Below are 25,047 nucleotides of genomic sequence, written 5' to 3'. Positions count from 1 at the left end.
GTTAGCTATCTCTGCGTTCTTCGCTCATCACTCATCGAGCTTTTCTCCATTGAAGTTATATGATGTCTTTGCAAAAATATTAATGTCTCATGTGAATCCGCTAAAATTAAATGATTTGTAATATTCAAAATGTATAAACTTTCTTGGTCAAGTATTTGAAGTTCCCGATTAATAAGCGTTAATTATAGTTATAGCTTTCAAGGTTTATAATATACCAATTATAGCAAACCAATAATATATACTATTTCTTGGCGCATTGCGTTGGTTATATTTATAGGTGTGAGGAGTATTTCTAGAAATTTCAGCCTGCACAACAACATAGACGATACACTAATGTTCGCGTATGCGCATATATTGTTGATTCTCACACTCAAGAATATTTTTCAAATTTTCTTGAATAGGCGGGAATTTCGCAATACAGGTTTCACAGTATAAGTAATGTACATTTCTAAATATAAAGTTAACTTTAACAAACATCAATATTAAAATAAGTATATAATACTAAATCCTTCACAATATATACATTACGTTTTGGGAAATACAACATCACCTTTAAAAATATTCATTATGCTATTTTCATAAAAAAATTCCATAGTGATAAATCATATCACCTCTAACTACTACTTACTTATTAGAATCCTAATCTATCAGGAACTAGATTAAATGAACATTTTTAATGCAGATTTTTGCTATAAAATTCATGATTTCTAACCATTGGCTATATTAAGCTTCTAAATTGGTATATTAAAACGCCTAGCCTCTGATTGTAAAAGGAAAGGCTTTTGTCTGAGAGAATATGAATACATAAGACAAATGTTCACAACTTTGTGAAAATAACTTCTCTAACTAATAAAAGACTATGACAAGTGGGTTGAACCAAGTCTTGCAAAGGTACCAACCAGGGCTATAGCAGCTTAAATGTACTGTTAAAATTATAGTGATTTAAGCAATAGTAACAGCATCCGGGAAAAACTATCCAACATCCCCCTATCTACCACCAACCAAACAACCACCAGCATCCAAAAAGAATGATAAAGTAGAAATACAGAGGACTAATAATGATTCATGGGCGCAGAGGGAGTAACAAAACTCTATAAAGGAGAGATTATCTTCCACTTCAACAACACTATCAAGCCCAAAAACGTAAATAAATTATTCTCGAAGTTCTAAGAGAAGTGAAACAAAAAATAATAATATCGCCCGCTCAATAAGGAACACAAAATTACTGCCTCAACTTCAGCAACAAGATCCTGGCAGATAATTCTTCTAATCATCTCTCCTCACCTTATCAAGCCTAAATTTAAGGACTATTGCGTAATGGAAGTGTCATTTTTAGGACCCGGAGAATAAAAGCTTATGATCTCACATGGTGAGAAAGTGGCCAACAATGAGGGAAAGTTAATACTAAAACCATCTTTTGATAGTTTAAAGTTATTTACTCTATCAAGATCTTTCAAAAACACAGAAGAATATTAGAAAGCTAAAGAGGTTCTCTAAAATATTTCAGTCAGGAAAAGGAGGACCTTGGAAACCCTTAACAGCTTTCTTTCATCCCTTAAAAATGTGTTTATAAATATTCTTCATTGTATGTTGAATTTGTTATATACCATAATTTTTGGTTTTACAATAGTCAAGTTTCAGTTACAATAGTAAATCTATTTTATTTGTTTTCTACATTTTTATATTTGGTTTTACTGAATTTTTATATTATTTGACTTCAAAGTGTTAATATGTTACTTTTTATGTAAGAGCACTTCATTTATACTAACCTAATGTTTCATGCTTGGTCTTGTTTAGTTATCCTCACTTGCAATTTAATTTTTATTTGTGCCTGTGTGTTGTTGTTGTTCTATTCATTTAATTTTAAGTTTTTGTATTTCACTGACTTTTATGTTAAGTTTTAATTAATGCTAAGTTGTACCCTCTCTTTATTTTAAAGTTTCATTACTTTAATACTTCTCTTAAAGAACTGTTCTGTTTTATTTTACTTATAAACTTCGTATTTTGAGTACAAGTGTTATTACGTTAAACTTTAGTTTTCTCCCTCTCAGCCAAACGACCTATCTCCAAAATATAACAAGCTGATTCAGTTTTATCTTACCCGTTATTCTAGTCTACTTTTGTTTGTAATAGCTATAGACCTATTAAATATTGAGTTTAATATGTTTAACATTTTGCTCATTATAATCGTTTGATTTAGTTGAGCTGTATAAATATTTCTAAGAAACAATTAGTTCATTTATGATTTAGCCTTTGATAATGTTCGTTTTGGCTCTATACGAAACTAACTTGTATTTGAATTTTTATTCTGTACTTACGATTTATTATGGTTACTTGGAAGTTTATTCTTAGTTTAAGCTTTTCGCTACTGGGGTTTTCATATCTCATGCCGATAAATATACTAGTATTAGGTGTTGTGAGTTATATGCTTGCACTGATGTTATCAATGATAACCGAATCTGAGAATAGGTTTGGGTAAGCACATGTTTACATTATTTAAAACTTCAAAATTGTGTGTGTGTGTTTTTTTTTATAGCAAAGCCACAACAGACTATCAGCTGTATCCACCGAGGGGAAGGTTCTCAGGTTATCACCAATATTAGACTAGAAAAGCACTGAGGCAAGAGAATGAAGGGTGTAGTAATTGAACATTGTTTTTTTCATGAGTGTCCGCAGAATTTTTTACTAGGGGTTGGGGTAAAGTAGTATGAAATTGTGAATGAATAAAACATTCGAATACACACATTGAACGAATAAAGCAAGAATTGTGTTTTTCATTTCTCTAACTTTATAGATTATTTCTTTGTTCAGTGTATATTAAAATAATTTTCTGAACTTCCATCCAGTTTCGTCCCCCAGTGAAACAGCGGCAAGTCTTTTGGATTTACAAAGTTAAAGTCAAGGCTTCGATTCCCCTCGGTGGACACAATAGGTAGCTCGATGTGGCTTTGGTGTAAGAAAACATACATCCATGCAGTTTACGTAGGTAGTTAATAATATTCATGTTGAACAGATGTTGTGAAATCGTACGTATGTATTAATATTTTTTCAACAGGAACAGTTACAAAAACCTTTGCTTTTAAGACTCAGGCTATAACTTTCACTTTTATTTACAAAGTTTCTGAGAAGAAAGTCACTAAACACCTTAGAATAGTTGGAATCTTCATTGTCTTTTTAATGCAAAGCTACTCACGGCACGATCTGCACTGTGTCCACTACTTGGAAATAAGTCCCCGGATTTTAGCATTGTAAGTTCTTAAACCTTGTATATATGGTGTATTGATAATTAAAATCATTCGTTTAATATCTGTTACAATACAAGGAAAATGAGTTCGTATTTTAATAAATATAAAGATAGAGCTGAACAAAATTATAAAAGGAAATATACATAAATAAAAAAACAAATTAATTAATTAAAAATTTGTTTGTTTTTGAAATTCGCACAAAGCCATCCTCATGTCCCAGCTAATTGTATGAAACATAATTAAGACGGGCAAAAGTAACGCAAATAGTTGTATAACGATATATTCGTTATACAGTCACATAACCGAAACAGTTGGAGAATAAGCGAGTATTCTTGCTATTCTATACGAAGATATATACTACTCTAATTTATGGATTTCTTTTGTTTGTTTTGAATTTCGCGCAAAGCTACTCGAGGGCTATCTGCGCTAGCCGTCCCTAATTTAGCAGTGTAAGACTAGAGGGAAGGTAGCTAGTCATCATCACCTACCGTCAACTCTTGGGCTACTCATTTATCAACGAATAGTGGGATTGACTATAAGATTATAACGCCCCCACGGCTGAAAGGGCGAGCATGTTTGCGAGATGGGGATGCGAACCCGCGACCCTCAGATTACGAGTCGCACGACTTAACACGCTTGGCCATTTAATTTAAAATATATATTTATAAATTACTTAAATTACTACCTCAAAATATTGGCAGATTTGTCTTTTGTTTGTTTGGAAATTTCGCACAAAGCTACTCGAGGGCTATCTGTGCTAGCCGTCCCTAATTTTGCAGTGTAAGATTAGAGGGAAGGCAGCTAGTCATCACCACCCACCGCCAACTCTTGGGCTACTCTTTTACCAACGAAAAGTGGGATTGACCGTCACATTATACACCCCCACGGCTGGGAGGGCGAGCATGTTTAGCGCGACGCGGGCGCGAACCCGCGACCCTCGGATTACGAGTCGCACGCCTTACGCGCTAGGCCATGCCGGGCCGTAGGCAGATTTGTCATAAAAGCAAATATAAATTCTGACTCACATTTGGAATAAGAAAATTCAAAAAATAATTGAGATTTTCCTTTATTTTCTAGAGGGCATTAAAGAGCCTTTTTTTCTTTATTTCTGTTTTTTTTTTCCCCGTTATTGACCTGAATCAGCTTAACCATCGACAGGTTGTAAAATGCCAGGGAGGAAACGAAGAAGGGACAAAAGTGAAATAAGTTGTTGTTTAAAATATTTGATTTTTGGTTTTAATGTGATATTTTGGGTAAGTTATGTTACTATTCGATGAAATAAGTAAATGAAATTATGGTAGATACAGTTGATAGTTCTCAAAAGATTATAACACTATTAACAGATATAATGTATATTTGTCCAGCTCAGCATATCTTTTTTATTGTAGTAAGGTACAGAATTTTTTAATTTTTTCTAATTAATTACTAGATTAGACTAGTTCACAAAATTTGTAGTTTTGGTGAGATACGAGTCGTAGGTAATGCTGTACTTGAAGAAACTAGACGTTTGACATGGTAAACATATATAAATTAAAATAATGGAGCAAAAAGGGCATTTGGTTTTACAACTATCGTTGAAAAGCCAGCCACCTTTGATAAAAGTAAAACTATAAAACCACCCATTTATATCATTAACACTAAAGCCTAGCCAGTTTTTTGTTTTTGCTGTTTTTTAAATTTATCTTTTCATCCCATTCATAATATAGCACAAAGAAATTGGATGCCTTTATCATATTGAACTTCTAAATAATCATGTAAATATTAATAATAGTATTATTGTATCATTAATATTATTAGTAGTAATACTGCATATTACCATTGTAACAACTCCCTAGCCCTTGAGCACCTTTCCTCACTATGTGCTTACAAAAATGAAGAATAGATTTTTTTTTAATCTGATCTTTAGCTACCTTTAAACCCATGGAAAAAACTTGACCCTCATGCATTATTTTTGATCCCACAATCTTTCAGCTTGTCACAAAAGGATTAATATCTTAATAATATAGGTCTATCCCAACATTTCACATACAATGCTTCTGGTAAGGTAATGTCTTATAAAACATGAAAATAAGATATTTTAAAGTTTAGCCTTGTTTAGCCTATCACCTTGTTATAGTTTTCAAGAAAAACCTTGCTGTCAGTATCCTTTTAAGGACCCAATCCTCAGTTGAAAAATTTCCTTATCCTTAGCATACTTTAAAAATCCTTATTGGTTTTATTAACTATCAGCTATTTTTCATAAGGCCTTTTGGATTTCTTAACTTCAATTATTTTTAAACAAATGCTTTGATTTTGTATAGTTCTGTACAGATATCAATCTGTTTACTAGTTTTGTCCTTTGTTTCTCAAGTAAGCTGATTAGGTTTGAACCTTCTTGTTATTTTCTGTATATTTTTAGGAACATGCCAATTTTGAATTCCAATTTTTTTTTCTTACTTCCCAGATCTTTCTTCACCTCATGATTTAACTCATTAGTCTCATTCACTATTGATAAACCTTGTCTCATGGCCTTAGATTGTATTTTTAAAAATTAGAAACTTAAAATCTGATTTCCTTTTATTTGAAGCTGCAGCAAAGGAAATTTTATTGTGCAATGACCACATTTTAACATATGTTATTCCACTTTTTTTGGAACAACATGGGACATACTGATCCATCTTGGCTGTTCCATCCTCTAAACTAAAATAAAACAAGTCTGAAAACCAGCTTTTATCATTCATATACTTAAGCTTTTTTTTAAACTTACTGCCTCTACAACATCTGAAAGCAACCCATTCCAAAAGTCAACCATCCTGTTGGATAACAGGTGGCCTGCTTGGTCCATTGAGACTCTCATTTACTTTAAGAAATTAAATTCAACCCTGTTCATTTAAATATTTATTGCTCATTCCCCAAAACTCTCATACATTTACTGCAGCCACCATTGTTGAAGACAGCTCATTCCAAAGGCCAAGCATCCTTTTAAAAAATGTAAAGTAAATTAAAGATTACTCCAACCCTACCTTCTAACACTTTCAAGAGAAAGCAGTTTCAGAGATCTTAATGTATCCTTATATAACAACTATCCAAGATATCATTTATATTAGCCCTCCTTTGAACCCTTTCCATCATTCAGTTGTACTTTTGAAGGTAAGGAGACCAAGATTGAACATAGTACTTTAAATTAGGTCCAAGTAGTGACCTACAGTATACTACAAATAATCTAAAAACAGTAACTTACATATTGATCCATCTGGACCATCTCAAACACTAGACTAAACTTTGGAGTAAGAATAAAACATACAAACCAAACCTAATCATTCAAATATTTTCAAGCCTTTCCTGACATGAACTTCACTACATTTGAAGGAAACTCATTCCAAAGAGCAACCTAATATTCCAATTTTAGCAGTGTTCTTACAGATATGTTGGGTATTAATGCAAAAAATAAGCTGTTTAAATGAATTAATTAATCATTTGTCATAATATTTTTATGAATCAAATTAAAATCTCTAATGCCCAAAAGTTGTCCATACATCTAAAATATCCGAGCTCAAATCCTAATCAAGCCATTTAGTACTTCCACAATTTCTGTATTTTTTGTCTTGCCTCCAAGGAGACCACTGTAGACAAACAACTCATTTCTTTCTTAAAACTTTTTCCATAAATCACTTACCCTGATGATTTAAACAAATTACTGATAAACTCTAGCTTAAACATTGCACCTAATGTATGGAAATATTTGAGAGATAATACTCCATTTGTATATTTTTAAAGCTTTGCAGTAGCTCTTATTAACTATGCTGATATGCCATTCATTTCATCATTTGCATCACACGTGCACATACTACAAAAGTGAATCTTGATTTTTTAGTATTAAAATACTGTATATAAGTAACATTTTGAACTTCAGTGACTAGTAAGCAAATTCTGGTTCTAGTTTCTTTGTATGCTTTATTACAAAAGAATCTATTTAAGTAATTTAAGAATACCTTACTACTTTTATGATACTTCTCTTTCTATTCATTAATAACAACCAGTCTCAAATTTTCTGAAATTACCTCTGGTTGACTTGGATCAGCTTCTTTAGCCCTAATCTTAGGGTTTACTGCTTTACTAAATCCAGTGCTATCTTCCCTTTTCATACTAAAAACCACTATAACATTATATTGGGTATATGGTTTTCAGAAAGACTAAAATTGTTCCTTTTTTGGTTTTTTTTCACATGACAAGTAAAGCAGTATAGTAATACAAAAAGTTATGATTTTCTTATTTTGATACCATTCTAGTTTTTATGCAGGATATCATTGTATTTTAATCTTTTTATAAAATGCTCTTTACTCCTTAGTATGGTACAATTTTTTGTTTTTGTTTTCAGTATTATATCTTTTGATACAATTAACTGAAGGTTCAGTTTTCAAATTTTGTTTAATATATAAATAACTTGATCAGTTACAATCACGTATTTAGATTAATAAATAAGTTTAAATGCACTTAAAAATATCTTAGGGTTATCTTTATTGGTTTAAGTTACTTGATTTAAGTATGGGGGTCTTCATCTTCTTCATTGACTTTTTGATGAACACAATTTAAAATTTCACTGCACATACATCATTCATAATTTTGATGTGGTTCAGCTTAACCCTACCAGCAAGAGTTCAGTCAATTTGACTGATTTTAAAGTCTTTACAGATTTAATACTTATAACTTTCAGTATAGTGTGTGGTAGAATTTCAGTTAACATTACAAGTCTTTCATCTACAAAATATAGTATTTTTTTATTGTCAATGGTATTTAACCTTATGTTTTTATACTGATGGTAACAATGCACTAAATAATATTTAATTAAATGATGCACCAAAGAATATAGACTATTAACATGCAAGTAGGAAAGCAGACAATCCTGAATATTTTATTTGAAAAACAAAACACTCCTAAGGAACCCAAAGCAGGCTTGTCTGTCACTCAAGGAAAATCTTGAGCCAATATATTTTATAAATACTGCAGAAGTCGTTGCTGATGACCTTCAGATGCATTTCCATTCCTACTCTCAGCCTAATCCTCTCCCAATGCCTTCGATGAAACATATAAAGAACGATGCATAGACTCTCCAAGATAATAAAATTAAAGGTTATGGTGAAGTCTTTAAAATGCTGTTTAATATTCTTTAACAGTTTTTACACTAAAAATAGTTTTATATTTGAGTCACTGCTGTAAAATATCACAAATGTTTTTTTTCTTAAAAAATGTTTTAGTGTATAAGGCTGCTTCAAAATGCTTTTAAAAATGGTTGTCAGTGAAGTTTCAAAAATATGAATACTGTTTGTGGATCCTTAAACTCAAAATTAGTTATGAGTATGTGTACACTATGTGTTCTATTATTTTGGTTGCTAGGTGTAAAATACAGAATTCTCTTAAGTTAGTCCCTATTCAGTACTATATTTCAGTGTTTCTGAGAACAAAAATTTCTCTGCTTTGCATTGCATAGACATGTTTACACTCTTGCAGTCCTTATTCAACCAGTTTTTCAATTTTTATGGTAGAAAATTCCCCATTACATATTTCATTACAACTTTCCACTCCTTAACTCTGATATGTAAGAAGGGGGACTCCCTGTACTTTGACTTTAATATAACTAGCATAATATATTTACACTTGCTTCATGGTTCAAAGGCTTCAATGTTTAAACTCATCCATTATCAACAACAGCTTCTATAGCTACTCAAAGAAAGGTTTGTATCCTTAAACAAACCTGAGGTAATCTGCCTGTAATACCTAGATACATGTTACGTTTGGCCCTGTTAACTGGTGGGTGGGGGTGTGAACACAGTTTCAAACATGGTGTCTGCTGGACTCCAAGTAGAACCAGAAGTACAAAGTCTGATTACAAATGTTGATATAATGACTCTGACAATCTTCTATCTTGGCAAATTGTATCACCCTAATTAGGGAGTGAAATCTGATACATAGTGGCCCTGATCAGCTAGGAGACTGGGGTAACTAGAATACCAAAACATTAATTTAAATGACATAAAAGGGAAGACTAGAAATTTAAGCATTTTTCTTATTTTGCCTCGGCACAAAAGTACCATGTTCCTAAAAACAATAGTTTTGCTTTTGTAATTTGAAAGAGGATAGATATATCTTATTAAAACATCATACATTTAAAATAATGATTTTCGTTACTCAGTCAAGCTATTTCATAATGTTTATTATGAAAGCATATCTTTCATGCAATCTTCCAGATGGAGCCTCTAGCTTTCTGGGAATCCTTGGTCTATTTTTATACATTATGAAAAAATCCCTATGATTTGTGAAATGAAAATGAGGTTCCTGGAACATGAGATTGTGGGAACAAACCAAATAAAACCTGACAGATACTAACATTTAAATTGAGAAATACTTTGTAGTCAGAATTAACATACAATTGCCCCATTATTTTCTTGTTCTTAATCTGGATTAATAGGAAAATTATATACATTTAAAGATTTATATGATAAAAATTAAGTTCTTATTAAAAATTTTGTTTAATGTTAGATATGGAAATGTGCAATTGTCTTTCTTGGAAACATTTGCATTTGAAATTGATAAAATGTTATTAACATATATATACATTTCCTTGGAATGAACTAGTTAAACCTAATCAGGAAAAATTATAATCCCTGAAGAATCAGTTAGAATTTCTGTGAATGATTGATTAAAAATTTTTGCACAATTTGAATCCTGGTAGGAGGTTACAACATATAGGTAAGGAAACCCTCTTCTGAGCCATTCCAAGTCCACTTGCTAAATTTGGTTCTGGAAACTCCAAACTTAAGGGAAGAGTTCATAGATAAACACACAACTTGATATGTTTAATATAAAATTACTTTTTAAAACAAGTGAACTTATGAAGATAAAATTACATAGGAAAATTATTACAATATTGGTATTGGGCATTCCTGTCCAGAAGCATAAGCTAAGACATTTGTAAAGATGAACATTTTAAAACTATTTTTAACATTGCTGCAGTTGATGTGGTGGTTTTCCATGGTTGTAACATCTGAGAACTTTTGCGGTTATTTAATAGTCATAGTTTTGTTACTTAATAAAAATCTGATTCAATTTTAGAGTTAAATTAGACAATACTTCTACATTACATAATTTATCAGGATGCTTAGAAATCTATTTTGTTTAGGGCTTAAATCTATGACCTTTGATTTATGCTACCATTCTGAGACTAATGCTGTACCAACTAAGTACTATGTTTTCTTGTAGCAGAGCCACATCAGGCTATCTGCTGAGTCCACCAAGGGGAATCAGACCCCTGATTTTAGTGTTGTAAATCTGTAGACTTACCACTGTACCAGTGGGGTCTAAGTATTAGTGTTTGAGCTTTAAACAAATACATGTGACTCTTGCATTCTTGCAATTGTAAATGCCCTTATATTTAAAGTCATGGTATAAACTATTAGGTTGAGGAATAATTCGTGAGCGTTTTTAAATAATTTCATTCAAGCATTACATGCAAGACTATACAATACTTCAATACATGAACACATTACACCCAAAACATTTATTATGATACTTTATTTCATGTAATTTGGCCTGGGATCGCCGAGCTCGTAAGGCGTGCGACTCATAATCCGAGGGTTGCGGGTTCGCGCCCGCGTCGCGCTAAACATACTTGCCCTCCCAGCCGTGGGGGCGTTATAAGTGACAGTCAATCCCACTATTCATTGGTAAAAGAGTAGCCCAAGAGTTGGTGGTGGGTGGTGATGACTAGCTGCCTTCCCTCTAGTCTTACACTGCTAAATTAGGGACGGCTAGCGCAGATAGCCCTCGAGTAGCTTTGTGCGAAATTCCAAAAACAACAACAAACAAACATTTCATGTAATACCTAGGTATATAGTATGCATTGTTGTAAACGAAATTGCAAGAAATTAAATGCGAAAAGCAGATGGTGTCGAAAATGCTCGATTTTGTCCACTTGACATTCCATTTAATGAGCTGAAAATGAAAGCAAAAATTAAAGACATATGAAAATCAAACACACCATCTATTAGAGCAAAAAAATATCTACCAAATGACATGAAATATTTTTCGAATGCGTTTCATTTATGAATATTTTTTTTTTAACTTGAAAAAACGCTCATGAATTATTCCTCAATCTAATAGTTTGGTACCAAGTATATGTTAAATGTTGGTTATAAACTGACTGCTTTAAAATCAATTTTTCCTTGTATAAAATAAGCTAGAAACTAGTTTGGCACCAAGTTTTTGTTAAATGTTTGTTATAAACTGACTGCTTTAAAATCTATTTTTTCCTTCAATGTACAACAAGCTATAAACTAGTTTGGCACCAAGTTCATGTTAAATGTTTCTTATAAATTGTGACTGCTTTAAAGAAAGGTTTGTTGCTTGATGATTTGAAAGTTTGCATTTTGAAATTCAAAATTTTTTAATATTTTTCATTTATAACATAAAATAGCTTTTATGGTTTTGGAATAAAGATATTTAATTAATAATTTGAACAAATACTTGTGTTATTATTAATAATATTACTTTCATATGTAGGTCACATTGGGCATTGAGTACAATTGAATATCAAAACCTGTATCATCTATTTGTTACCAAAATCTTTGTGTTGTTTTTATCATTTTTAACCACTTCTAATGTTCTGTTTACCTCATTTTTGTGCTATTTCTCACGAAAGAAAGGGGCTACTTCCATATGCATAAATGTTTTGATTTTGAAGTTAAAAAATGATAAATAACATTATATTTGAAAATAATGTTTGTTTTCTAATTCTGTTTTATATAGACAGTGTATATTCTTTGTGTAATTAGATCAAATCTTAGATTTTTGGTTAAAAGAGCATAATACTTAATAAACAACACACACTTAAAATAGGTACACAGTAAAAATGTTTTTAATTGTGTACATATGTTAACACTGTGTATTATTATTTTAACATTATAAAGAAGTGCCAAGAAATAATACTTGAAGCATAATACTTGTTTATTTTTGGGTGAGAGTAAGCTTTTAAAATGTCTGTTTTATCTATTAACATTAAATGATAGAATATTATTTTTGTAAGTTAAATGCTTTAATGAGTTACTTAAAAATATTTTTTCTTCCTTTCTTTAAAGCTTATAGGTTTAGCCATTTTAGTCATTGGAGTCTGGGCATGGACAGAAAAAGATATTTTCAACAATCTAAGCCGGCTAACAAACATTGCTCTTGACCCTGCATTCATACTAGTTCTGGTTGGGACTATTACTTTCACAATTGGGTTTACTGGATGTGTTGGAGCTCTCCGGGAGAACACTTGTTTATTAGCAGCAGTAAGGAGGAAATATTCTCACCAGACTCAATTAAAAATTGATACAATTAATTGCAAGCAATAGGATTTTACTTTATATTTGTCTTTTCAAATCTTCTGGTTGTTAGCTTGCTTTTGGTATATAAAGTATTATAATTATTACTCTTATAATATTTATTATTAGAATTTAAAGATTTGCAGAATTTAGTTATTTTTCTAAATATTCTGTTGCTAAAGCTTTATTTCTGACAAGTAAAACAGTGAGCAATATTAGAGCATCAATTTATAGTACATACAGTAAACAGAAAAAAAAAAGCCACCAGTGATCTTTCATTAAGCTCTTGTATAAAATATACCAATGTTTTATGTTGCCAGTATCAACAAACATATAAAGAAAAATCTTGGTTCTTTCTGGCTATATACAATACACTTTTTTTTTCCATGTTTCAGCATTTTTTTATTTTAGATAATGGATATTTTGTGATGTAGAAAACAGCTATGCTATTCAGGTGCCAAATCTTTGCCTATTCACAATAATTAGATTAAGCAGTGAGAAAGAATGTTGTATAATACTTTGCAAAGACATTGTGCTCATTATATTAAATAAAATGTGAGTTTTCATCAACAGCCATGTTGCTCAGTTATTGAATGTCTTTTACCAAATTAAGAGCTCTGAACATGCAGTTCTTTTCAAATGCATAGTAGTTTCTTGCATTAAGTAACTGTTACCTATAATTACACCTGGCTGAAAGTTGGAAGATTAATTCTCAAGTGTCATATGTTCAGTATGATAAATGTTTTATTGAAAGATTAGTCAATAGAATGCTTTCATAATTTTTGTAGTATGCCATCTTTTTGGCCATCCTGCTGCTACTGGAGATGACTGCTGGAATCTTAGGTTTTATTTTCAAAGACTGGGTAAGCTTTTGTTATTACTTGCATTTTAAAGTGCATCATAGTACATATACAATGAAATAGTTGTTGGTGCCACAGAAAAATTTATTTTGGAAGCTAATTAAACTACTGAAAGTCCTTTACAGTTGATCATTTCTTCTATACCCTATTTTTGAAGACTTTGTTTAAATTTATATGCATTGTTTGCATAAAATGAAATTTCAAATATTTCTGACTTACCAAGACTGTGAAAGAAAAATGTAAAAACACAAAACAACAAATACAGGTAGTTGCTTATGGTCTTTGTGAAGTGTTAGTGAAAAATTATGGTTTCAGTTCCCAGTTGGTGGTTCTTCTATTTATCTTAAGCTGTAGATCTCACATTGCAGCTTTAATGCAAGTAAAATTAATATCAGAAAGTGTTAGTGTATCATGTTAGCATAACATACAATGCTATACACAAAGAAATTGTTTCAGGCAGCATACATATACAATATAAATCTTTTCAATAAAATGCTGCATACAAAAAAAATTTCTACTAATGAAATCATTTTGTCAAAGATATATGAACTTAATTCCTTATCACTAATCTTTCATATGACTTAATATGCTGCCACAGACATGAACCATATGTTAATATTGCCTGACATCAACTCAAATCTTTATCTAAGGATGCCCTCAAACTGTGTGAAGCCAAGTAGTAAGTGTTCCTGGGTTGTAAGTTGTAACCTGTTGCACCATGGTTGTACTATAGGAATATTGGTGAAATCTCACTATTTATACAGACAGAAGTAGTGCAAGATATGGCAGTGATACAGTTAATTTTCTCCCTTTCTCTTTTTGTCTACCTGTATAAACTTAGGGACAGGTATTCTCAAATAACCCTTGTATAGCTTTGTACAAATTTCTGAAAACAAATAATGACATCTAACATTTTTATGTACAGAAAGTTTATTTGATTACCTCTCTAAAAACATTATCTATTTCACAGAAATAGTTTCTCTCTTACCCATATCCAAATTATTTTATTTAAATATTCTTCAGTGAAAGCCTTTAAGGTCCTTCCAGAAAATATTTCCTGATCTTGCCCATGTCCATCAAACATAGCCTGAAAACCTTATTCTAACATGGAACCTGTCCATTAAAGTGAGCATCCTATCCTGTTCAACATAAACATCATGGAATTTTTAGACTATGTAAAGTATACATTTTATTGACTTCCCAATCTTTCCAGACTTTAATAAAATTGACAGATGAAAGGTCATATGGTATAATAGTATGTTAAGGAATAGCAAAGTAAAATAGATCAAGAAATAAATTATTTAATATATTTATTGTGTGAATTAACTAACTCCTCATTTTAATGTAAGTATTACTTGACATCCCAATATAAATGGAAGCAGTAGGAACCACCTTATGCCTCCTATTAGAGACTTTGTTCTGACACTGATACACTGCTGGCCAAAATCTTAAGGCCAATTAACATTAAAAAAAAATATGCATTTTGCATTGTTCGATTCAATCACTTATTTGAGTAGAGTTTCAAAAGATGAAAATAAGAAAAGGGAAAATACAAATAAACTTTTTCAGCATTTAATAGGGAAAATGTGAACACTATGAAATTAGCCTAAATACTAGCTGGTCAAAAGTTTAAGACCATACTGAAACGAAACATTAATCGGTAAACGTGTAACAAAATTTAATCATTTGTGTTCAAGCATGAGCATTGTCAACATTTCCCACTGACATCTCCTGTATCACATTGGATAAAAACATGGCAAAGGCTAAAACGTTGACAGAGTTTGAACATAACAGAATTGTGGAGCTACAAAAGCAAGGTCTCTTTCAATGTGCCATCGCTTGTGAGATTGGGCATAGTAAAATTGCTGTTGCAAATTTCTCAAAAGACTTTGAGGGATACAGAATGAGAATTTCAAGCGGTCAGCCCAAGAAAATTTCACTGGCATTGAGCAGGAGGATTCGACAGGTTGTCTGGTAATACACTAGCCAATCGTCGAACCAGATTAAGGCCCTTATGGATGCAGAATGCAGCTCAAGAACAATAAGACGGCATCTACAAGAGAAAGGCTTTAAAACCGTAAACATCTTCAAAGGCCACACCGAAACAGCTTGGTTGAACTTTGCTGAGAAGCACCAAACATGGGACGTAGAAAAGTGGACGAAGATTTTGTTCTCTGATGAGAAAAAATTTATCCCGGAGATTTCAGATGGCTTCCAACATTACTGGCACGATAAGGATATCCCACCTGAGACATTTTTTACACGACACAGTGGAGGAGGTTCCATCATGATCTGGGGTGCTTTCTTTCTCCATGAAACAATGGAGCTTCAGGTTATTCAGGGGCATCAAACAGCAGCTGGCTACATTGGCATATTGGAGAGAGCATTCTTATTGACTGTGCGGAAATGACTGGATCTTTCAGCAGGACAATGCTGCAATCCACAATGCCTGCAGGACAAATGACTTTTTCATGGTGACTAACGTGATTCTTTTGGACCATCCAGCGTATTTGCCCGAACTGAACCCCATTGAAAATGTTTGGAGGTGGATGGCAAGGGAAGTCCATAGAAATGGACATCAATTTCAAACAGTACATGATCTTCGTGAAGTCATCTTCATCACTTAGAATAACATTCCAGCTAGCCTTCTGCTGTTTATATCGACCATGCTATTGCCAATGTTTGAAGTTATTCGCAATGACTGCTGTGCAACTCACTATTGAGACCTTTTGTTGGGTATTTCCTGTCCTGTTTAGGACTTCTTTTTGGTATGTTCTTAAACTTTTGACTAGCTATTATTTAGGCTAATTTTATAGTATTCACATATTCCCTATTAAATGCTAAAAAGGTTTTTTTATTTTTATTTTCCCTTTTCTTATTTTCATCTTTCGAAGCTCTACTCAAATAAATGGTTGCGTCTAACAACGCAAAATGCATATTTTTTTCTTTATGTTCATTGGACTTAAGATTTTGGCCAGCAGTGTATAAAACAATAGTTTACTGTAGTTGTGTGTGCTGTTTCAACCTTTTCAATATTGAAAAAGTAGTTATTACATTGTCTGATATTGTAAAGCTATTTTAAAATGAAGTATTTTTTGATTAGCTATTTTATTATTATTCAACATGTCATCACTCAACAGGAGTAAACGGGTCTGGTAACAGAAGAAATATCAAGTTTTTGACCAATCAGCAATTGTTATTCTGTGCTTTGCTCTAAACATTTGCAAACTTGCTTTAATATCCAGAAATCATAAAATGTAATATTTTTAGTTCTCAGAATTAGAATACTGTACCTGCAAATTGTTTTTAATACAAGAGCATTGAAATTGTTGTTAATGAAATTATGTATACAGTATCTATTTAAGATGAAACAACTTATTTCAGTTCATAAGTATTATTAAGTAAACTCATAATAATGCATGATATTTTGGTTATTGTACTTTCAATTACATTCTTCTGGTCAAAATATTTTAAAGTTGTAGAAAAAATTTAGTGCTGTGTTCAAAAATAAGATTATTACTTCAGTAATAAGGAATTAGAATGGGCTTACATTTTGCATAAAAATAGTAAAGCATAAGAGTATGAAAAGATAAAAGGAAATAAAGTTTCTTATTATAGCCCCAGTATCAACCATGAATTATCTTGGGATTACATGTATGTTTGATAGAAGTGGATAAAATACTCAAATTTCATAGTAACTATGATATAAAAATTTTCTTATAAAAATGTCTTTTATAAAGATAAAGTTGATTCTAATGGTGTTATAATATTATAAATCTTTCAAATCAATATATGCACCCTCCCTATTGTCTCTCCACTTTGGTGTGGATTCCTTTACATGGTAAGGGGACTTCCCAGGGTAGATTCTGTTTTTCAGTTTGCTTCTTCTGGGATCCAAACATTTACCCACATAGTTGCTGTGCATGGTGACCTGTGAAGGGGAGGAGAGGATCCTGGTGGTTGAGGGATACAACCCTAACACACCACTGTGGCCTTGAATTCCTGTAGATGGGCAGCTGTGTGGTGGTCCCTCTATGGTCATTTTGCTGGTAGACATGAGCTAGGGTCAACCAAGTATCAATGTTGGATATTTTCAACAGGTGTTCTGTACATTGTATGTGATTCTGGTGTTTGGGTATAATGCTCACAAAACCCTGGCATTGCTGCAGTGTCCTTGTTTGGCATTGTAGTGTGTCCCCTCACAGGGCTGCATGGGGGGTGGGGTGAGTATGTGCCAAGACATTATTTTTTTTTATTATTATGGATCCCCCAAATAAAGACTTAAATAAAATAGTGAAAACACAGTCCATAGGTAAACAACCACATCTTGAAGATTATGAGCAATGACGTTCAACATTTGTAGCACCTGTACCTTATTTTCATGTATTACATTCTCTTTCAGGCAAACCTTTAGTACAAATGTCTCCCTTTTTTATTCAGAAAGGACTAGAAGGACTTACTGGCACTCCAAAGTCAATCAAAATGCTTTGCTCTTGTGACATTGGTGAAAACATCCACATCTAAATACAGTGAACTCGTGTTGCATTCAAAGGTGATTGGGGATATACCCTTTGTGGTTACAACCCATGCAACTTTGAATTTGCTATGAGGAGATATTGTTGAGAGGGATTTGAAGAACATCCCCAAATTGGAGATTCTTGCTAGTTTCTCCACAAAAGAAGTTTCTGCAGTGAGGCATATCTCCACTTGCAAAGATTGAATCATAATGCCAACCAGTGTCCTCATTTTAACATTTACATCACTGCATTCACCTGCCATCATCAAGGCATATTATCTTAATTACAAGGTATGGTCATACATTCCAAACCCTCTCAGATGTTTCTAGTGTCAGCAGTTTGGTCACTCAAAGACATCATGTTGCAGTTCCTTGATATGTGCTCACTGTGGTAGCAAGGACCACAATGTCTATGAGTGTGAAACAGACCCTCATTGTGTCAGTTGCAATTGCTCTCAACCATCCTACATTCTTTCTTGCCCTATGTGGTTGGGAGAAAAAGAGGTGCAGTGTTTGAAGAGGATTCAAAGCATTACTTACCATGAGGGTCAAAAGTTGGTCTTCACTACTTCATCATGCATTTCTATCCACTACTACAATGAGAGTGCAGACAGATCTGTCTGTGCCTTCAAAAGAATCATTCTCAAATCATATGAAAACTCTTTTGATCTCTATGGTTAAAAAAAAATGAATAATTAATGTCATCACCCATTTCTGTCCCTAACATTCATTCCAGCAAACCCCTTGATTCATTTCCTTTGGTTCCATGTACAGGCATTTCCTCTGGTACATCTTCTCATGCTTGAAGATGCAAAACAATCATTCATTCATGTCCTTAGTCACTGGAATCCTCTTCCAACTATGAAGACTTGACCAACTGTTCCAGGACAGGTTCCATGGAAGTTGACAGACCTCCATTGAATGAAGAAAATAAAGATAAAAGACATGACCAAGAACAGAAAGGCTCTCCACTGAATTCTCCTACACCTAAATAAAAATGGCTGCCTTAATACAATGGAACTGTCAAGGTTGATCTTCTAATCTGGATGACATCAAAGCACTGATTGCTTCCTACCATCCTGTATGTCTTTCCTTACAGGAAACATTTCTGAAATCTGCTGATACAGTTACCTTTCAGCAGTTTTCTTTATATAGAAATGACAAGCCGTATGATGGATGAGTGCCCACCCTGTCTTTGCCACTCGACACACCCTTGGAGGCTATAGCTATCTGTTTTTCCTTTGGTCATACTATCACTGTTTGTTCTCTCTACCTCTCTCCTGAAGAGACCTATGATTAATGAGACCTTGATGCTCTCATTGAACAGTTGCCATCTCTCTTTTTAATCCTGGGGGACTTTAATGGACATAATCTCCTCTGGGGAGGTACTGATATTGATGGGAGGGTCACTCCATAGAGTATATACTCTCAGATAACAACCTTTTCTTTTTTGATACTGGTTCTTATACTTATTTTCATCCACCTAGTCAGTCCTTGACTATTATTGATCTCTAAATTTGCTTCCCTTCACTATTCTCCCACTCTTCATGGAGGGTTGACAATAACCCATGAGGCAGTGATCATTTTCCTATAATTTTGAAAGAGACTGGCTGCATTCAGTGCCACCTGACCTGCATACACAGAACTTGAACCTGCCATCATCTGTAAGCCATCAATAGACAGTGTGGCAGTAGTGACTGACTATTATACAGGCAGCTGTTTAATGTATTCCTAAAACTTCAACATGTTTTCCACAATATCCTTGTCCGTGGTGGAATCCTGCCTACCACATGGCATGGAAGGCTCAAAAACGGGCTTAGCATGCTTTTCATAGGTATCTCATACTCTTGAACTGCATTGCTTTTCAGCAGGCCTGTGCACGTGATTGGCTGGTAAGAAGTCAAAGCCAGAAGGAATCTTGGATTAAATTCAAAACAAGCATATCTTCTACAATTAATTCCAAAGTCATATGAGACAAGAATCGAAAGGTTAGTGGGCAATATAATTCTGTCCTCTTCTCGATCTTGCTCACTGATGGTCAGAAAGTAGCTGAAACCTGAAGCATCTCCAATACTCTAGGTGAAAGCTATTGCCAGGTATCTAGCACTTCTGCTTCATCCTCCACTTTCTTAGCCATCAAGACTCAGCCAAAGTGATCCCATCTATCCTTTCAAGCTGTCTCCCTGACTATAATTGCCCCTTTACACGAGTGGAACTCAAACTGGCCCTTCATCGGTCTGGCAGTACACACCGGTCAGACCTAATGATGAACACTACTAGAAGCTGCACCAGCTATCTTGTGCTTGTCATGCTATTCTTCTGATTGTTTTTAATTGGATCTGGCAAGAGAATGTTTTTCCTGATGCCTGGTACCAAGCTATTGTCCTACCTTTCTCTACGCCTGGGAAGGATCCCAAGATTCCTTGAAACTATCGTCCAATTGCTTTGATGAGCTGTCTCTGTAAGACCTTGGAGAGGATGATTAGTGCTTGTCTTGTTTGGTTCCTCAAATCAAACAACCTCTCCTCCCAGTGTGGATTCTGACAACAGAGCTCTGCCATAGACCACCTGTTTTGACTTCAAACATCAATCAGAGAAGCCTTTCTCAAAGGACAACATCTTGTATCAATATTCTTTGACCTTTAGAAGGCTTTTGATACTACATGGGAATTTGGGAGACCCCATTTATATGGGTTAAATGATCATTTGCTATTTTATTAATTTTTTAATGGGCAGGCAATTACAAGATCGTGTGGGATTGGCACTCCCATTTTTTTTTACAGGTACTTGGAGTTTCTTATGGCTGTGTTTTGAGTGTTATACTTTTCAGTATAAAGATCAATGCTGTTTCTGAACAACTCCCTTTTACTGTTGCAAATGGGCTCTGTTTCGATGACTTTAACATCTAATGTCAATTGTCGAACATGAGGTATATTGAGCAGCAACTACAGACTGCCCTCAATCATTTACTGAAGTGGACCACAGCAAATGGTTTTAACTTCTCTATCTAAAACCATTTGCATACAATTTTGTCACCCATGGGGTATTCACCCTGATCCTGAACTCCGTATTGGTAAAGTTATGCTACCTGTGGTCCCTGAGACAAAGTTCTTGAGGCTTATTTTTGACTGTAAGCTGACCTTTGTACCACATATCAAGCAACTACAAGTCAAATGTACAAGAGCACTGAATATCCTCTCTTCCACCACTTGGTGAGCAGATCAATGTTCTATGCTAAAAATATATTGTGCTTTTATTTGTTCAAAACTAGACTATGGATCAGTGGTCTATGGCTCTGCCAGACCCTCGGCCTTAAAGATGCTGGATTTCATTCATCATCATGGAATTTAGCTCTGCACTGGGGCTTTCTGCACTTCCCAAGCCCAAGTCCAGAGCTTATACACAAAGTCTCATGAACCTCCTCCACACCTACTCTATTTGCAACTGTCTTTACTATATGCTTTCCAACTTTGATCCTTACCACAGCATCCCACCTGAGGTTGTGTTTTCCTTCCTCGTTTTCCATGCTATTTCAGAACAGATGATCTGCCATTGTTCTTTTGGCCTTTGTATCGAGGCACATTTGGATGCATTAGGTCTGTCCTTGAATAATGTTGTATCCACTGGTTAGCCCATCCCACCATGGATTATTACAATCCCCAAATGTGACCTTTCTTTAAGTCATCTGAGGAAAACAGATACTCAATTGGAAGAAATAAACAATTGGAAGTACCATCTGTTATTTGCTGAACATTTCTCGAACCATCCATTCATTCCTGTTTATACAGATGGTTTGAAATCAGCTGACTCTGTGGGCTCTGCCATGGTTTGTTGTGGTTCGGTGGTTGTGCACAGAATCCCCTCTACAGTTTCTGTGTTCACTGCTGAACTGTATGCCATTTCTCTTGCCCTGGATCATATAGAAGCTAAGCAGTACTCATACTGCACTATTTATACTGACTTGCCTTGTTCTCTACTGGCCCTGGAATTGCTTCACATTAGTTCTCACCCTGTTCTCACTGATATTCAAAACCAATTGACCCATTCCTCTTCAACATGTACTTCTATCTAGTTTTTATGGACACCAGGCCACATTGGTATTTGCAGGAACAGGCTTGTGGATACTGCATCTAAATCTGTCTGCTTTGGCACAATCACTGCTGTGCCTGTTCCATACATGGACTATATGATCCTGTATTCAAGGCTCAGCTCTGTGCCAGTTGGCAGTCGACTTGGAGTGAGCAACATGAAAGCAAGCTTTTTCAAATAAAATTCTATATTGGACTTTGGCTGTCTTGCTTCTGTAAGGATAGGAAAAAGGAATTTGTCCTAACTGGACTACTCATTGGTCACAGTTTAATTCATTGTCTTATTTTATCTGGGACCGATGCATAAGTGTGTTGTCTGTGTGACACTCAGGTCACAATAAGCCACATATTACTGTCTTGCTGTCGTTACAAGTTTCAATGACAGCACTATTTTAAACATGTTTTGTCCCAGGGTTTATCCATAATGTTAGACAGTGTCATTGGCAAGGGTGACACCATCTACCTTACAAATGTTTTTAGTGTAATGTCAATTTATTAATATTGTTTTAACAAAATATTACGTGTAGTATGGGAGAAAAACACTGAAAATCTAAATGTTTAACAAAATTTTCTGTAATTAATTTGTTTTAAATGCCAATTCAGCAAACAGTGAATCAGTGCTAAATTCAAGGTCACAAAATAAATGTAATATATTCATTAAAACTTGAAATAAATTGAGATTTAAATGAGTTATGTTCAAATTGAAAACATTTTTTATTTAATTTCAGTTTTTTTATGATCAATCTGTTATGCATCATTTCAAGAAACTGATGAACATGGTTTTCTTACCTACATTAATATTTTTAGAATCAACAGTTCCAAAGAATAGCTGTTTCTTTGCAACTTGACACTATGTGAAGCTTTAAAACAAAACAAAAAACAGTGAATTTTTATCACTTCCCATTAAATTTTTTCAAATTATTGATAAAAACTTTTTTGTCACAATATATAGCATAGCTAAAACCTATTAAATTTAATATAACTGTTTGTTCTGAGCATTATTTAAGTGTGTTTATTACCCTAAATTACACCATTGTGTGACATTGTATCATTGTGATTGCTATGAGTTGTATGAAACCAATTATGTGAATTGTTGATTATCAAATTAGACTTGGGTAGGAATATCTATATGCAAAAAAAACAAAAAACTGTAAAGTATAATTGTGAATAAGTGACTGTTTTTTTCTAAATTGATTCTATGTATAATTTACACACACATTTAAAAGATCAGATGGTTAAGTGAGGTTTACTCAGAATTAATTTGTGAAATAGTGTTTTAAGGAAAAAAAAAAGATAAATTGATACTTAATTTTTGGTCCAATGGTCCAGTAAATAATTTTTATTTGTTTCAACCGTAATTCTTCATTTTTTGAAAAGAATCAATTATATATTTTTGACACTGAAACTGCAAAAGAATATGTACATTGTTTTTCATATTATCAATTTGTATTATTCATATCTGTTATTATTAACATTTGATTTATTTTCTATACAGATAAAGAATCAAGCCACAAATGGTTTTCAGGCTTTTATTGTTCATTATAGAGATGATCCTGACAGGCAGAATCTCATAGATTGGATTCAAGAAGAATGGGTATCAATATTAAATATTTTAACTGTATTTTCCATACTCTTGATGACAAGAAACCTGCTTGAAATAAAAATGTATCTCAGAATGGCTAGTTTGGGTATTAACACTTTTATTGAGGAGCAGAGAACGTTTCGACATTTCTAGGTCATCTTCAGGTTAACAAAAAGAGTTTGCAATTGAATGTTGTCAGACATGTCTTAGGGATGAGAGCATAAACGTTCACACCCACACCAGATGTTCTGAGATACATTTATGTTTTCCATACATATTAAATATTTAGAAGACTTAATATCAAAACAAGATCATATTATTTTAAAAAAATTGGTTTAATGTGTATTTATTAATCAACTTCATTATTACAATAGGTTAAATCTCTTCAGAGTAACTTTTTGTGAATCTTTGTTTTATAACTTTGTGTATTCCATTCAAATTTCTCAAATTATGTAATATATCTTTATAGCTAGAATGTTGTGGTATTGAAGGTCCAAAAGACTGGGACATGAATAATTATTTCAACTGTTCCAGTGTTGATATAGGAAGTCGGGAAGCTTGTGGAGTTCCGTTTTCTTGTTGTAAACGGCAACCTAATGTGAGTTAAGTGAATACAACCAAATAAGCACTGGTGAATTTTTTTTAAATGTTTTCATTATATGTCTGAATTTTGCTTTTATATTCTTGGTCCTAGAAATTAGTCCTAGATGTTACTCTACTTTTAATAAGTATATTTTTCTTATAAATTTCAACTAAATATTAGTTTGTAGGACATGTTATGTTTCAGCATGATGCATTGAACCTTATGGCTCATAAATATTAATAAGTAAGAAGAAATATTATGATAAATGGTCACTACAAAGCTAGTTAGCTCTGTACTACAAGACATGTTAGGGTTTTCACATACACATTTGTGAAACTTTATATACTCACATATTAACATTAGTTTGATCATGAGATGTATTTATCAGTTGATTAAACCATGACAGATCACATGGGTAGTTGTACCATAGGTACTTTGAAAGACAACAGGTAACAACAATGAGCTTTAAATATTCCAAAGAAGCATGACAGGGGATGTCTATCTAGTAGAAGCATTATTTAAAACCTTTGTCATCAATTTTTCAAATATGGCATTCAAAAAGGGAAATGCTTCTGACTAAAAAAAAACGTAAGGGTTTCTTTTGTTCCTTTGTTTAGAAAGATAAACAAGCTAAGTACATTTAAGTGAATTTTGTTGGTAGATGCATTCCCTTTGATGAATAAACAACCTTCCAGGGCAGTAATACAACAATTCCCTATGCTCATTAAGGTATGATATTGTTTTAGAGACATCTCTTTAGGCCTGCACTTGATCTGTGGATTGAACTTGCAGTAACTTTGGTAATCCTTTTCATATGCTTGTTAAATAATTTCAG

The 25,047-nt window shown here is 33.3% G+C and overlaps 1 protein-coding gene across 5 annotated transcripts in view; it reads left to right on the top strand.

Annotated features, from left to right (window-relative positions):
* The first annotated feature begins 4,337 nt into the window (after nt 1–4,337).
* The window catches only part of Tsp26A (Tetraspanin 26A), a 33,746-nt gene continuing 13,036 nt past the window's right edge, over nt 4,338–25,047 (top strand). For all 5 annotated transcript variants that reach the window (XR_013030971.1, XR_013030969.1, XR_013030970.1 and 2 more), the window contains exons 1-5: nt 4,338–4,498; nt 12,356–12,550; nt 13,372–13,446; nt 23,543–23,641; nt 24,099–24,227. Coding sequence is in view for 1 of the 5 variants with exons in the window: in XM_076512620.1 (XP_076368735.1) it covers nt 4,412–4,498; nt 12,356–12,550; nt 13,372–13,446; nt 23,543–23,641; nt 24,099–24,227 (585 nt within the window). In the remaining 4 variants the exon portion in view is untranslated. The remainder of the gene's footprint in view (nt 4,499–12,355; nt 12,551–13,371; nt 13,447–23,542; nt 23,642–24,098; nt 24,228–25,047) is intronic.

The sequence above is a fragment of the Tachypleus tridentatus genome, chromosome 7, assembly GCF_004210375.1.
Source record: "Tachypleus tridentatus isolate NWPU-2018 chromosome 7, ASM421037v1, whole genome shotgun sequence".
Classification (NCBI taxonomy): Eukaryota; Metazoa; Arthropoda; class Merostomata; order Xiphosura; family Limulidae; genus Tachypleus; species Tachypleus tridentatus.
This window is presented reverse-complemented; position numbering and strand designations above follow the sequence as displayed.